We start from the raw sequence: 15188 nt of genomic DNA on the forward strand, positions 1-15188 counted from the left end.
GCAAAGCACTTACATCCATAGAGACAGCTGGGTCAGAGTCAGGGCACACAGGGACAGGACTGAGCACCAGGCCCTGCCTCCAGCCACCTCTTCAAAAGAAATTTACCTAAGGAACGTCAGAGTTTCTACCTGAGAACCAGACTGGGCAGGGGAGACAAGGCATCTCTGACCAAGCAGAAGATTATGGCTGACTCTGAGACCAAGAAGCTGGAAATTCTGTTCTTCTGTGAGTGTCCTACAGTCCCTTAGCCCCACCCGCCCCACCCCCTCATCAGAAAATTCCCTTTCTCTATATCCCAGCAGCTTCTGGCCACAGATCTCAACGGAAGAACCCACACTTACACATCTGGCCCCATGATGCCACAGCAGAGCTAACACCCATAAGAGTCCTGGCTCCATGGCCTGGAATTGAGGGCAGACTCTGAGCAGACACAACTAAATACAGACTGAGTCCAAAGTCAGGTGTAGTGCAGACAGGAGAAATGCACAAGCAGCAATACTTGGAGGCACAAGTGGGAAATCTGCACTGCGCTCCACGGAGCTTCCTCTGTGCTCCATCAAGGTCTCACTCAGCACATGCTGATACTTCGCTGTGTCTCAGGGGTACCAGAGGACACTGAGACTCTCCAGCTTGAGGCCTCCCTTCTGCCGAGGCACTCCAAGAGCTGCCCAAAAGGACTTTTAGTTCAAACACATCACTTCTTTCCACCCATGAACGGTTCTTATACTGCCAGTGAGAATTCCACGAACAGCTCCCAACAATGCCAACACAAGCAGGCAGCAGCACCAGGCACCCTGTCTGTACACGCTGTTCTCCCCACACTCAGAGCATCTGTAGCCTGTCCCAAGAACACACCTGGCAGCATATCCCCTTGTTAAACAGCACAGACACCCATGGAGGCACAATTGTGTGGCACGTGGGTTCTGTGAAGAGTACACAGGGCACAACTTGGACTTATCACAAGGAATGCTTTCATCTGACCACAGCTCCACAAAGCAGGTGGAACATTCCAGTCTCTGGGAACACCAGTGGCAAGTTTAAGAGCTGTAAATGTCTTTCCTATCCTCGTGACAAGTTCTCCAAAGCTCCCCACTCATTTGAAACTTATTCTCCTTAAATCTATTAACTGCACTTTATGGCACTAAAAAAAAAAAAGGTTAGCAAATGAATGGATTATGGACAGCTTTTGCATTTAAGCAGTATGCAATATCTTTCCTCCTTCCCACTCCCTTTTTCTTCCACAGCTGACCTCCAGCACACAGATTTACATACTGAACAGAGAAACAGTGATCAGTCCAGCCAGTGCACATGCTCCTGCATCTGAGGAAGCAGCTTGGAGCAAAAAGGCTGTTCCCACACCTGAACATGTGTCACAGGAACCACTACCAGACATTTCCAGTGTGACACTGCTCTCCTGGCACATCCTCCCCGGGCAGACAGCAGGATGTCCTGCAGTGCACACCAGCAGCTGCCTTAGCCAGGTTTTTGCCCCACATTCAGCAAGTATTCTCTTTGCCAAAGCCACAGGGAGAGGAACTCTGGGAGCAGCACCCAGCACAGTACTGGGGACAGAGACAGCACCAAAGCACAGAACATAGTGCACTGAATCCTTGTTCCCCATAAATCCATAGAAACTACTGCCCTGCTGCTTTTAAGTAAACACAGGGAAATGCTCAGATACCAGCCAGCTGTACCAAATAAGGACAGGAAGCAGCAAACTTATGTCTGGCATTGTCAGTGACCCTGGAGCAACTGTCATTCCAGGGCCCAAACTCAAACCCAGCCCATCTGGCACTGTGAAGGCAGCAGTGCCAGGGAGAAAGGCCCAAGTTCCAACACAACCAGCAGTCCTGGCGATGTAGCTTTGCCTCTTCTGGTTGGGTGGGCACTGCAGGAACAGGATACATCCTGCAACACTGCCAACTCTAATTCCAGCCTGCACTGGAGCCACAGCTTTCCCATCTGGAGAATTCCTCTTCTGACCACAAGTCCACTTGCACTCACCTCCTTTTTTAATTTAGGAAAGGACCAGAATCTTCCAGATAAACCACTTCACTTCTGAACATGAGGTGGGCCAGGCAGCCCACAGCTATGGAACAGAGAGGTCTGCTCAGGAACAGCTGCATTTGAGCGCTGCAGCTGCACACACTCCAGCACATCCTGCAGCTGTAACAGCACAGACACCCACTACTCCTGGCATGAGCACACGCGTGTGACCGCCATGTCCCTCCTGCTGCACCTGACAGAAGCAAAGCTCTATAAAACTGTAGGAAGCAAAGGTGTAACTGTGCTGAGGCCACCATTTGTACCCCACACCTGAAGAGCCATCTTCCTTCTACACAGCCTCTGAATGCACCACTGGAGTTGCATGCTCTGGGCACAGCAGGTCTAATGACCTGCAGGATCTCCCTCTGGTGAAAGCCATGGCTCCAATGCAAGCTCCATGAGTTTGGTTTTACAGACAGCACTGGCTGCCCTGCAGAAAGATGGCAGCTGCATGATACTTTGAAAGTACACTAAAAAAGATGATTTCTTGAGTACTCAAGTCTTCCCATCAGTCTGAACTGAATGCCAGGGAGTTTGCCAGCATATGGGTACTAGATGTACACACTCCTGGAAATTTCTCCCACTTGGGACAAAGTCTAAAGTCTGTGTGATAACACGATGACATCAGTCTGTGTGAAGAGCAAGTCCCCAAGTTTACAGGCAGGTCGGGGGCAGAGTGCTCCTCCTGCCATGACCCTGTCTCCCTGGTACATGCACAAATCTGCTACCCCAATTCTGGAACAAAGCAACAACGTAGGAGTTCTTTGATGGGAAGAAAAGCCACAGGTCTGCAGCTGATGGAGAGGCTATTTCTGGATGACAGGTGATGCAGAGCCTCTTTCCCTGTACATTGCCACATCAAAGCAGAACTCACACAGACAACAACTCCAGGAAAACAAAGACCTGCTCCTCAGATCGAGAATACTTGCAGAAGTTGAACAACAGGTAGCAAAGCTGTCCCTTGAAAGGTCATGTCAAGGTGTGACGTAATGCATCCTGACTGCAGACAGATTTTTAGAGACATGGGAATAGCAGGAAAAAACAGAGCATGCAAGGATGCATTGCACTGCCAGGAACATCACTGCTTACTTATGAAATAAACCATTTCCACACAGGGTGGCTGCCCAAGCAGGGCATGTCTGTGCCAGTCAGGTGCAGGGCAGCTCAGCAGCCTGAAGGCAGGCCCACGGGAGGGATACTGGGTAAGGATGTCAGGACAAACTGCTCGCTGCAGTCACAGCCTGTCCACTTTATTATAAACGCGGGTTGCTACAAGCAGCACTCTCGTGGCCCTCATGGACACAGCTCCCCAGGCAGCTCCCAAAGCTCCACAGTGCTGGGAGGAGAACTCTGTGTGTATTAACATAAAAACCCACAGATGATGTGCCTACAAAACTTCACAGTTTCAGCATCATTTCCTGGGTCAGCCCCTTGAGACACAACATTAAAGAAGAGGCTAAAAGGCAAACAGTATCCCAGTATCAGTCTTTCCTGCACCTGACAAGGCTCCAATCACCAGTGAATTCTGCTCCCAGTCTCTGGCACATCTGATGTGGACAAGCACATGTACATACATGCCTATCATGCCAGGGAACCTGGAAAGGAGTAGATGCCTTTTTCTGTTTGGGCAGTCTGTCTGACAGGCAGGGGAACCCCCAGCAAGCATTACCTGACCCAATTTTGATCAGTCCGTTGTGCTGGATGAAGATGGTGTCACAGGTCAGGTTGCCGTGAATGATGGGGGGATCACAGGAGTGGAGGTAGCTGGAGATGCAGAACAAAGCACTAGTCAAGGCCTTGAATCCCTCCCTTCACCCCTTCCCATCTCAAGAAACATCAGAAGAGAACAGGAGAGCAAAGGGCACATGCCAGGGATTTACAGTAGCCGGGAGGTACAATTCCATGACTGTACATCAGCCTCTAGCTAGGTGAGAACCAGGAATAAATAGGAATTGTCTCTAATGATCAATCTCCAGAACGGGGGGGGGGGGGGAACAGAAAGCTTTCTCTGATCAGTTCCCAAGAAACTCAGGGTACCACAGGTAAAGACACAATTTCATCCAAGCCAGTACTGCTGAATGGATTCTAAAAGGGTTACAACTTCATACCAAAAATATCAGAGCCTTACTCTGTCCCTACACAGAGGGGACCAAAGAGGCACTTGGTGCTATAAACACACAACTGGGCACGTTTGCCAGCAGAAACAAATACAGCTTTTCAGTGCTGGGTCCCAGGTACACTCTGTTTTTGCATCTCACTCTGCCTTAGGTTTATGTTAGCAGCTAGCACAAATGAGGACAGTCAGCTCCCAGAAGCTTATTAGAACCCCAGCTATTCACCAACAGCTGTAATTTGGCCAAATGACACCAGTTTTCTCTATGGAGTGAAAGCCATGCTCTGTCACCCAGGCTATTGTTTTTCTAAGGTTCTAATTAGCTACTCATCAACTCTAGCTCAGGTGGAACAGAGTTTTTAAAACCCAAAACACATTCTACTAAGCTGTATTGAGCTAAGATGGCTGCAGAAGATCTGCATCATCAAGAAATGTACACACACATCTAACAACACCATGCCTCAATATCCATGAATCCACTGCCTGCAAAAGGGCTGCAGCCTGCCAACACTACAGAAGTTTTTCTCAGTCCTCTCACACGGAACTTGATTTCCCAGTCATCTTTGCAAGATGCTCCTGACCATGGTGAAACCTGGGTTATAAAGCTGGATACTCTGGAGAGCTCCCTAATACTTAACTGCCACACTCACTGGCACATCAGTCCCGATTGCTGGGATCTCAAGGTCAGTACCCCACATACCTGAGAGCAGAGAGGATCTGGGTACACCATCGCTTCCAAGCCTGCAGACACAAGAGGAAAAGGATAAAAATCATCCACAAGGAGCTAATCTGTAGTTCTGTGATTCACAACCCACTCGTAGGAAGAAATACACACTCCAGCTTTTACTCAGTGCAGGTGTAAAGAATCAGTACTCTTATGGTCAGCTTGTTTCTACATATTCCCATGGGTGCAGAAAAACACCTGTCCTTCAGAGTCTCCCATGCACAGGCACCTTCCTCCTTTACTGTGAGGGCCCCTGGAAAGGGACATGCTTGTCACACCACACCTTAGAAGCTGCAGAGCTACTGGCAGTAAAGCAACCAGCACAGAACTGCTGTCCCAGAGAACCTGCAGCTGAACTAGGTTACAGGGACACGGGGGAACTACAGCAATGTGTTATCACCAGTTCTCACTGGGATCCCCTGCTGAAAGGGCTTTCCAGGGGCTGATGGCTCTAAAGGAATATGGTCATACAGGAAAAAAGAGTTACCTTTTCATTCATAGTTTTGTGGTTTTTCTTTGTCTTCTTCAAGAACTGTTTCAAGCTCCCTGAAGACATGTACTCAGTGATGAAGATCACCTGCGGGGCAGTAGGACACATTACCCTCCACCTTGCCAATTACCTAACAACACAAAATGAGAACCCAACAGCCTGATGGCTGCACTTACCCTGGCCTTGTTCTCTTTCACATCAGCCCAGTATTTGTGGAACTTCACAATGTTGAGATGATCCAGCTGAATTAAGTTGTCAAACACTGCTTTAACTTTTTCCTTAACATCAGAAAGACGAAGACACGTCACATCAGAGACCACACCAACCTATATCCTTCTTTCTTCTTGGGTCTTGGTCCCCTCAAACACCAACATGTATGTCAAGCCCCTATGCTAAGAACAGGCAGCATCCCATTTCCTTCTGCACAGCATCTCAGCGGAGTGAGGTTTGATTGCCACGTCTAAATGAATACAAGAGCTCATGGAAATAGCACAACAGCTTTCCAGTACATTTCCTATACAGGCCAGGCTTAAGCCAAATTTGCTACATTTGGACATCACAGCACTCCAAACCCAGCCAATAGTCCACACAAAAAATCCCCAGTATCCATAATCCCACCCTAGGGCAAGGTATGTTTCTCACATCCTGATGGGAAATACATCAACTTACTTCTTGAAGCTTAAAGTTCTTCCGCTCAGAAAACTGAACTTCATTCCAAACAACTTCCACACCTTCCTCCGTATCCATGGCCAGGTAGGCACTGTCAATCCCCGGGACATTGCGCTGGTTCACCTGGAGGGAAGGGTGGAGAGACCTGTGAGCTCTAAGCCAGCAAGACCAGATCATTGCCACGCAGCACTCATAGGAGAATTATGAACTCTGCTCATTAGCTTTTAATTAAATGAGAATTCCAGGACAGGATTTGCACACGTATCTTGGAGCAGGGCATACCCAAAACATGAGTCACTGTAGGCCATGTGAGCAGCAAGTCCTGAGCATACCAGTGGGAAAACCTCTTGTGCACAAACACTGTGTTTTAGCAAAGCCGCCTTCTGCCAACAATATATTAGATTTTCATGGTTTAGGATACCTGTAGTTCATTCCAACACAAAAAACCCACTCCAACCATACAAAAGGGATAGAGAAATGTCTCAAGAACTCAGATCCAACTTTGTGGAGGAATCCTCTGAAAGGTGATGATACCTGAAACTCAATCAAAGCAGACAGGAATAAGGGGAAAGCTGCAGGTTCAGAGGTGGGAACCAACACAAGAGAAATCACTACAGTAATTTCTTTAGTTAATAATTGTAAACATTGACCCAGCACAAGTACATCCACACCAAATATTAAAGACACAGATGAACACTTAGAAAGCAGCAAGGTAAGGGGAGGGAATTGAGAGTTTAGAGCCTGGCACGAGAATGGCAAGGGCTGTGGGAGGACATAAGGCTGAAAGACCTGCAGAGATCAGAGGTGAACCCTGCTCCCAGCAGCAAAGTTTTCCATAACACTGTTTTTCTTCAGATATGTAGCAGCATTCAAAGATGTATTTGCAGCATTCACATGATCAAATTTACCCAATTTCATCATTCCAGCCGAACAACTCTATCCCATTCTACTCCTTCAGCAGCCTGACAATACAGAGTGACAGGCCACCAGTACAGGTGGGACTCCTTATGATCTCCCAAGGGAATCTGAACAGGCCCGATGACATTCAATACCCTGACACTGCAGGCGACACACTGCAGTGACAAATGACGCCAAGCACAGCAAAACCATAACGATACAGACTTCTCTGGCAACTGAGCAGTAAATGAGTATGACACAAGCAACTGCAAGGTGTGGCACAGGCAGGAATAAGGGATACAGGCCATAATTACATAAGGAGAGCCTGAGCTACAGAGGTTACCTATGGAAAACCATCACAGGAGGTGGTGACAGCTGAGTATGAACCACCCCACTTCCTTCTACTTGAGCCGCCTACATAACTGAGGGGTGAAAGGACTGAGATTTGGTTTAGGAAGATGTTCACATTCATCTTAAAAACTTGATATTATATATATATGTATATATATGTATATATATATATATGTATATACACGCATACTGATACCAACAGGCCAGGGCCGTTATGTTTCATCATTAAAGGAAGCTGAAGGAATAAAAATAATTAAGGATAGAACATTTATTCCTTCAAATTTGAGAATAAGCAGTATCTTAGGGATGACAGCAGCATAAAATTGCCCAGTACAATTACTAAAGCTGAATGGCAAAAGGCTTTAACTTCAGGGAAGTTTGAAGAAGCCCGAGGCAGCAGAAAGGCAGGTGTGTGTAAGCAGTGCAAGGACAAAATAACAGCCACCACACCGACACTCAGTGCCCTTGCATCCCTTCATCCCTTTGGATTCTCTTCCTCTGTCCCACTTGCTGCCTGTACACAGAAACATCAAGGTTGGAAAAGACATCTAAATCACAGAGTCCAACAGTTAAAGGCCCTCTCTTGAAAGGCCTCCAGCTTTACTGGATTGAGTAAGTCCTCAAGTACTAACAACTACTCAAAATCTGCCCCAATAATGCAGCTGGGGCTGTGGACTTGTCACATCTCCCAGTCCTGGCCAAGCTCCTCAAGCGTAAATGATTTCCATGACTCATAGGCAATATTCCAGAGCACCAGATATGACTCAAGACACAAAACCCAGCTGACATCACCGATGGCAATTCTGTTTCTCAGGAGATTCTACACTTGGGGAGAAGAATAAAAGGGGAAAAATGCAGACAGACAACTGAAAGGCAACAGTAGATTCCTCCTGCTTGCCAAACCCCTATCCCACATCCCTCTCCATGCTCGGCAAAGCAGAATCCTAAACCCTCATGAAAGCATTGAGATAATGTATTACTCTGGTGTTTGTCCCAGACAGCCCCAGACTAGGCAGCTTTTACACTCTGAGGGAGGAAGTGACGTGAGCCCAGCTTAGCCTGAATTTCTGCAGCACAGCAGAGGAAGCAGTTCCAGACTACAAAAGTACCAACACAGCTCTGAGTCCGTGTAAACAGGAGGCAAGGAAACTCAAGAAGAATTTCAAGTGAATTACTTAAAGGAGTATGGGTGGACTGGTACAACAGCTCTAAGGGAAAACAGTTTGGAAGTTAAATTTCCCTCTGGACGGTTATTCCATTGTCCAACACGTATTTTTTCTATAGCTCTCAAACATCTGTGTATCTGTTGCTGAAAGAACACAGACTTTTGGAGAGACATTCCGTAGCTCACATGATCTGTCAATTAAACAAAAAATAAATACAGCCTGAATCACAAGTGACAGCAATGATTTAAAGTGTAGAAAGTAAGGGTATAAAAACTGGGAAAAAGTCCACAATAACTAGGATATCAGCACAGAATAAACCTGCACATTGAAAAAGAGCTGAGGAGTGGCAGCACACCAGGCCAGACCCTCACAAGAAGCCCCAGGTCTGGTTCAGAGTAGCATGAATACATTAACCAGTTTCCCTGACCACTTGTTTAGGCCAGAGAAATGTGAAAGCTCTGCCCAATCACCTGGCAAACAGCTGAGACTAGAGATAAGAGACCACCAGAGCCAGCAGCTGGGCCATGAGGAGCTCAGCTTCTCCTTGAGCTGTGGGGAAACAAAAAGCAGCAAATTTACCAACAGAAACTGAACAAAAACGGCTCTCTGGGATCTGAGGCTAATCCGGAATGTAACACAATAAGGAATGCCAGGTCCACTGCAGGCAAAGGGAAAAGAAATCCAACAAAGAAAGAAACAATCCTACTTCATGTTTTAATTAAACTGGCACATTGGCCTTGACAATTGTAGTCATGGTAGTAAAATGCTTGAAAGGCTTTAATTCAACAAGAAAATTAAAACAGCCAGTGTAATTTAACAGTGGCAAGGAAAGGAAGGTATTGATTATTACCATGGCTGTACAGACCACCTCATGCAGCAACTTAACTGTAAGGAAAAGACAATCTGACCATCAGCAATATAATAATTGGTTTTTCCAGACACGCTGCAACAAGTAACAAGATCAAACACATCAGCAAGAAGTTAGTTGTTAACCCAATGGACACGTCCGGACCATTTAAAGACAGGGTTAAAAGTCCTCCATGTGTTGAAGCTCTCCCTCGCTCGTAACTTCACTGCACCTGTTCAGGAGATGCTGTGCTGAGACCCGAGCCAAAAGCTGACACATCCTTTAGGCACTAACAGGACGTGTCTCTGTCACTTCCCGTGGGTCCTGCTCTGTGCTGACCCGCACAGCTGAGCCCCGCTGGGAGCCAGGACACCCTGCACGGAGCCCAGGCCCCTCCTGCATCTGCTCTGCAGGAAAAGGGGCAAGTTTTGAACCACTGCATGGTGTCACACCACCATTCTACAGGCTGTCACCCAGTGGCTATCCAGCCTCTCCAAAAGCACTCTGACAGTTCTGGCTAAACAACACACTGCAGGACAGACCTAAGTACAAATTCCCGCCAGGTAACTCCCCCGGCAGTATATCAGCAGTTTACAAAAACACAAAAGTATGACAGGAGTTAAAGTCCTTTGAACAGAAGCAGCACTTCTCAGGATACAGTCACTGAGATTGGAAAAGCGCTCTCAGATCGAGTCCAGCCACTCCCCCAGCACTACCAAGGCCACCACTAACCCATGTCGCAAAGTGCCACATCCATACAGCTTTTAAATACCTCCAGGGATGGGGACTCCACCCCTGCCCTGGCCAGCCTGTTTGAAGGCTGGACAAATCTTTCAGGGAAGGAATTTTCCCTAATACCCAACCTGAACCTCCCCTGGCCCACCTTGAGGCCATTTCTACTTGTCCTGTCCCTTGTTTCCTGGAAGCAGAGTCCAACCCTCACCTGGCTGCAGCCTCCTGTTGGGGAGTTGTAGAGAGTGATAAGATTCCCCTGAGCCCTCTTTTCTCCAGGCTGAAACCACCCCCAGCTCTCTCAGCTGCTCCTGGGGCTCCAGCCTCTTCCCCGGCTCTGTTCTCTTCCCTGGACATGCTCCGGTCCCTCAATGTCTCTCTTGTTGGGAGGGGCCCAGAACTGACCCCAGGACTTGAGGTGCAGCCCCACCAGTGCCGAGTATCCCACAGGGAGACAGGCAACATTCCCCCTATTTAATGGATACCAGAAATGCATACAAATTGCCTAATGCAAGACCAAAGGGACAAGCGCTCAGTCTCACTTGGTGCTTCAAAACAAACAAGCAATCCAGTGGAGTCTCAGAGCTCAGTCATACCGAACTGGTCTATAGAAGGAGGAAGAGGCAATGATTCTTCACCCCTAACTCCCAAAGGGAAACAGAAACAGCACAGCAAAATAAATAAGCAAGTGTGGAAGAAAACCCAGTATCTGTAAATAAGCCCATTCAGACAGAAGTTCATCAGGAAAGTTCTGGTAACTGCACTGGGGCAGTAAGTTCAGATGAGTGCCAGCAGTGTGAAAACTCCAAGGAGAGAGGGAAAACCAGACAGGATAAACTCCATGGAAGCTACTCCCAGTCTGCTATAGCCCATCCTGTTCTTCAGTGATACTTTCACTTGGCAGAGAGATCTTCAAATCACTGCAGGCAACTCTGAATAACATCAATCACACAGGAGGGGTTGAAAGATCAGTACACTGAACAGAAAATGCCATAAAAATTGGTATACTGTGGAAGTACCGGTCTTGGAAACAATCCCTGAAGCCACATGAAACACTAATGAAAAGTGATTATTTAATGTTTTCTGGTAATACTGGAGAAAGCAGGCAATGAAGTGAGCAAACATCGTATTTTAAAGAGGACTATGAATACCTGATCTTGACACATATATAAATTGCAAAGTTGACTGCCTTAAGATGTCAGAAGTAAAAATGGCTTCAAGGTGAGATTATGGGTAATTTTGAGATGGAATAAGAATATTTGGGTACACTATTCATGGGATGTTTGAGGGAAGTTCCGAAAGTGTGGAAAAAGAATGATCAAGATGAGTCTCAAGCCAAGCCCTGAGCCTGGTCACCATCACCTGTACTGTCTTTTTGTTAAACTATTTTTCAAACTATTTTCTGTGCCAATGTGCTTCTCAATCTCAATGTATGTGCACAGGCAAGCACACATATCTGCAAGCAAACTTCATGCCAGAATAGCCAGAAAGTTGGGACAAGAGGTCTTGGGGTCAGATTTTGCAGAGACAGAGGGCCTGGGAGACAGGTACTAGACACCTGAAATGGGATTTTTCCTGAGCACTGATAAAGAGAAACAGGATACAGCTATGCCTGTCATCCATGGTACCATGGGATTCTTGAAAATCACTATGCTTCCACAGCTAACCTATGTCTGGCTGTGCCTCTGTCCATCACAATTTGCCACGCAGCCTCCCTACAGGCAGGTTCTGGAGTCAGAGCCAGCAAATGGCCTCCCCCCTCTCCTGGCCCAGCAGGAAGCTTCTTCCCAAGCCTAAGCTCCACCAAACCTGTGGCAGCTGTCAGGACACCACGATCGCTGCCTGGGCTTCCCAAGACAGAGGGCTGACAAGGGAAGGCTTTGGTGCTGCTGCACAGACCACAGTATTTTTAGAACAGTTCTGTAAGGAATGCAGAGAGAACTCCATCCCTTGGTTGCAGGCAGCCAGAGTGTGACCACCACCTCCAGCCTCCCACGAACGCTGGGAGAGCAGCAGCCAGCCACTCCTGCTCCAGCCACTGCTGCAAGGAGTGAGTGCCAGCTGTCCGTCACAGCCTGTGAGCAAGGACAGAACGGGGCTGTGACAAAAGCTCAGTCCCCTCTGCACCCTGAAGTGCCCCTCAGCTGATTCTGGCACATCCCAAGGGTTCATTTATCAGGAAGCCCCCGCACGAATCAATAAAAATGTTAAAAGACCTCACATACTCCCTTCTTCTTAATACCTTCCCTATGGTCAAGGAACACTATAAAAATTACAGCATGTGATTAGTTTCCTCCACCAACTGGAAAAAAACCAGATCCATTGTCAAAGCCTGTCAGGGAGCTGGCAGTCGTCTAAGCACCAGCTTGCTTGGAGGACTGGTGCTTATCTTTTACTACCTCAGCAAGTTTCTTTCCAGTCACAACAGAGGCTGAGAAAACCAGACTCCAGCATCCCAGAATCCAAACAGTCTGTTAGCATTTTTTCTCCAAGAATCCTGCACTCTGTCCCCTTGAAGAAATGTAAATCCAGAGGTAGAAAAGTCACCAACTGCCTTCAGATGAAAAATTATTCAAGCAACTGAGACTCCCCCCAGAAGTGAGACGACAACAAAGAGATAAAGATGCAGCAGACTCAGGGTTTCATTTCCCGTCTCTCTGAGTTCAGGTCCTCACGAATCACAGCTCTTTTCTTAACACTGGATAGTTACAGCATAGATTGAGAGCATCTGTAAGCCTGAGCACTGAAATCCAACTGTAACTCCAGCCATCAACAGCTGGGAAGTGCCAGTCCAAATGACAGACAGACCTTCCATAGAAAAAAGAGAACCAAACTAACGGCAGTGTGCTACCTGAATTAATTTTTTGAACTTCCAGTATCCAGTGAAGAACAGCAAGATGGGACTCACATGCACAGGTGCATACCGTCTCAAACTCTGCTCCCTGAGTTCTGCTCCTGACCTGACACCGAGAGCCACACAGAACTCCATCCACCACCCTGTCGTAGTCTGCACGCCATTGTAAGGGCAGCTGTGAAGGGCTGCAGCTCTCATCTAGCTACCTGACAGTGAAAAATCCCAGACAGAAAAACAAGAATTATTCAACATGGCAACTGCTGCATGCCCAGCCATACTGACACATGAGGCGTGTGCCCAGAGATAAGGCAGAAACGAACCTCTTGATCTCAGCAGTCACTGAAGTGGGGCAGAACATGGAAAGTGCAGCAGGGGAAAGTCCAGCAGCTGAGTTGCAAATGAGTTACTAATACATCAGCCACAGAACAACGATCAGCCACAAAGTCACTGATGGCTATCAGGAACTGAAACGTCACCTTCAGCCACCCTAAAAATCCTCCTCAACACTTCAGAATCTGTGGAACAGATGCACAACCCCTGTGCCTGCCATCAGCGCAGGACAGCATGATCAGCACTGGGATGAGTTTCCAGACGACAGACAGGACACGAGCAGGGCTGCAAGAACAGCACAAGGTTCCCCCACTGCTCTTGAGCAGCCTGGCATATTCTCTGGGAAAGGGCAAAGGTATTTAAGCAGAGACCAGTGCTCATTCTCCCATTTTCTCCCTCTTCTGCTCTCAGTGCTAGGCTTCACGTTCTTGTAAAGTCTCTTGCGCTGGAGAGCGCAGCAGCACTTGATGAGAACAGCACCACCCCAGGATGTACCCCGTGATGAGCCTACAGAAGAAGCAGCCAGACCCACCCAGGCCTGTCGGGCCTTTGCCCTCTTCACCTTGACAGACACACTCACACATGCCCCCAAAAGGGGACCTGCTTGTGCCCACACTGACAGCATGACACAGATTCCTTCTTACTAAAGTATACTACAAAGATGTCAACAAAATACTTCTCATAAAGTTTTGGCTTACACAGTCACACAGTGCTTTCCTCCCCAGAAAAGGTACATGAAGAAACTTGGTCAATAGACAGCTATCATACATAGGACATCCCCATCTAGGAAGGGTTGAGCCTCTCCTACCCACATGAGCTTGCCAAGCCAAACACCATAACACTGGGTTGAAAATAATGATTCTGCTGCAGCAGAGCACAACTTTTCCTACAGTTATGTTATATGTCATCCATGTAGCTTCCAGGGACAGGAGGCACAAAGCTCTCAGTTTCAGGTTCACCACTAGCCAGCTTCAGGAGGCTAAACCTGACCTGCTAATGCGGTGCTGCAATCCTGCTCCATTAGGAAGTTTCTATTCCTAGGAGGCACAGCAGATAATTCTCAAGATATTCGGACAACCCAAGAAAAGTAAGTTATGCATGCATGCTGCCTTCAAGAAGGAAATGGAGTGTTACTGCAGAACAGCAGAAAGAGAGGGGTTGGTTTGTCAGGGAGAGCAACCAGAAGGGAGCCAGGCGAGCACAGGCTGGGAGACCCCATCAGTCCTGTGACCACTCCTGCTCTCATGCTGTGAGGCCTTGCCCTGTGCTTCAGCCATGGGACATGTAAAGCCTCACCTGTGCGCTGGTAAGGAAAGCAACCAGGGACATGGGCACAATTCCAGAGCCAGATTCACCTCTGGGAGGAAAGCAGCACAGTCCACAACACTGCAGGAACCACAGGTACTGCTCCACGTTCCACAAAAAAATGGAATTTGGGGAACATAAGTGTTTTCCGTCTTGTTAAAAAGGGTTCTTAGTTTAAAATGTCACAGAGGTATTAGATTTGAATAAAACTACTCTGAACTTTCACAGGAATTAGACTCTTTGCACTACAGAAGCTCCCTGTTTCTAGGAGGAATTACAATCAATGAACTCAACACTCAATCCTTTTTTACATCTGAAGTTTAGGCAGGAATAGAATACAGAATACAGAACAGCCAGCTGGAAGGGACCTACACAGATTCCCTGGTTCCACTGCTCAACCCCATCAGGGCTGGCCTATGTCACAGCATGCTGGACATTGTCCAAACTCCTCAAACACAGATGGGCCTGGGGCACTGACCTCCTCTGCAGGAAGCCTGGGGTAGGTGTGACCCTATCAGTAAGGAAATGCTCCCTCTTGTCCAGTCTGAGCCTCTCTAGATGCAGCTTGGAGCCATTTGCTGGTGTCCTGACCCTGGAATCCAGGGAGAAGACCTATATTGGGACCATCCCCTCTCACGAACATCTGGTTCTGCTGTGTGTAAC

The 15188-nt window shown here is 47.6% G+C and overlaps 1 protein-coding gene across 2 annotated transcripts in view; it reads right to left on the bottom strand.

Annotated features, from left to right (window-relative positions):
- Positions 1 to 15188, bottom strand: part of NRBP1 (nuclear receptor binding protein 1) — a 34002-nt gene that overhangs the window by 15256 nt on the left and 3558 nt on the right. For both annotated transcript variants that reach the window (XM_042029402.1, XM_042029401.1), the window contains exons 3-7: positions 6044 to 6166; positions 5551 to 5652; positions 5372 to 5461; positions 4861 to 4901; positions 3717 to 3811 (exon numbers count right to left, since the gene is read on the bottom strand). In XM_042029402.1, the coding sequence (XP_041885336.1) occupies positions 3717 to 3811; positions 4861 to 4901; positions 5372 to 5461; positions 5551 to 5652; positions 6044 to 6166 (451 nt within the window). The remainder of the gene's footprint in view (positions 1 to 3716; positions 3812 to 4860; positions 4902 to 5371; positions 5462 to 5550; positions 5653 to 6043; positions 6167 to 15188) is intronic.

Source organism: Corvus kubaryi, unplaced genomic scaffold (assembly GCF_017639235.1).
Source record: "Corvus kubaryi isolate FWS band 111438036 unplaced genomic scaffold, C.kubaryi_AGA036_p1.0 37323, whole genome shotgun sequence".
In the NCBI taxonomy this organism is placed as follows: Eukaryota; Metazoa; Chordata; class Aves; order Passeriformes; family Corvidae; genus Corvus; species Corvus kubaryi.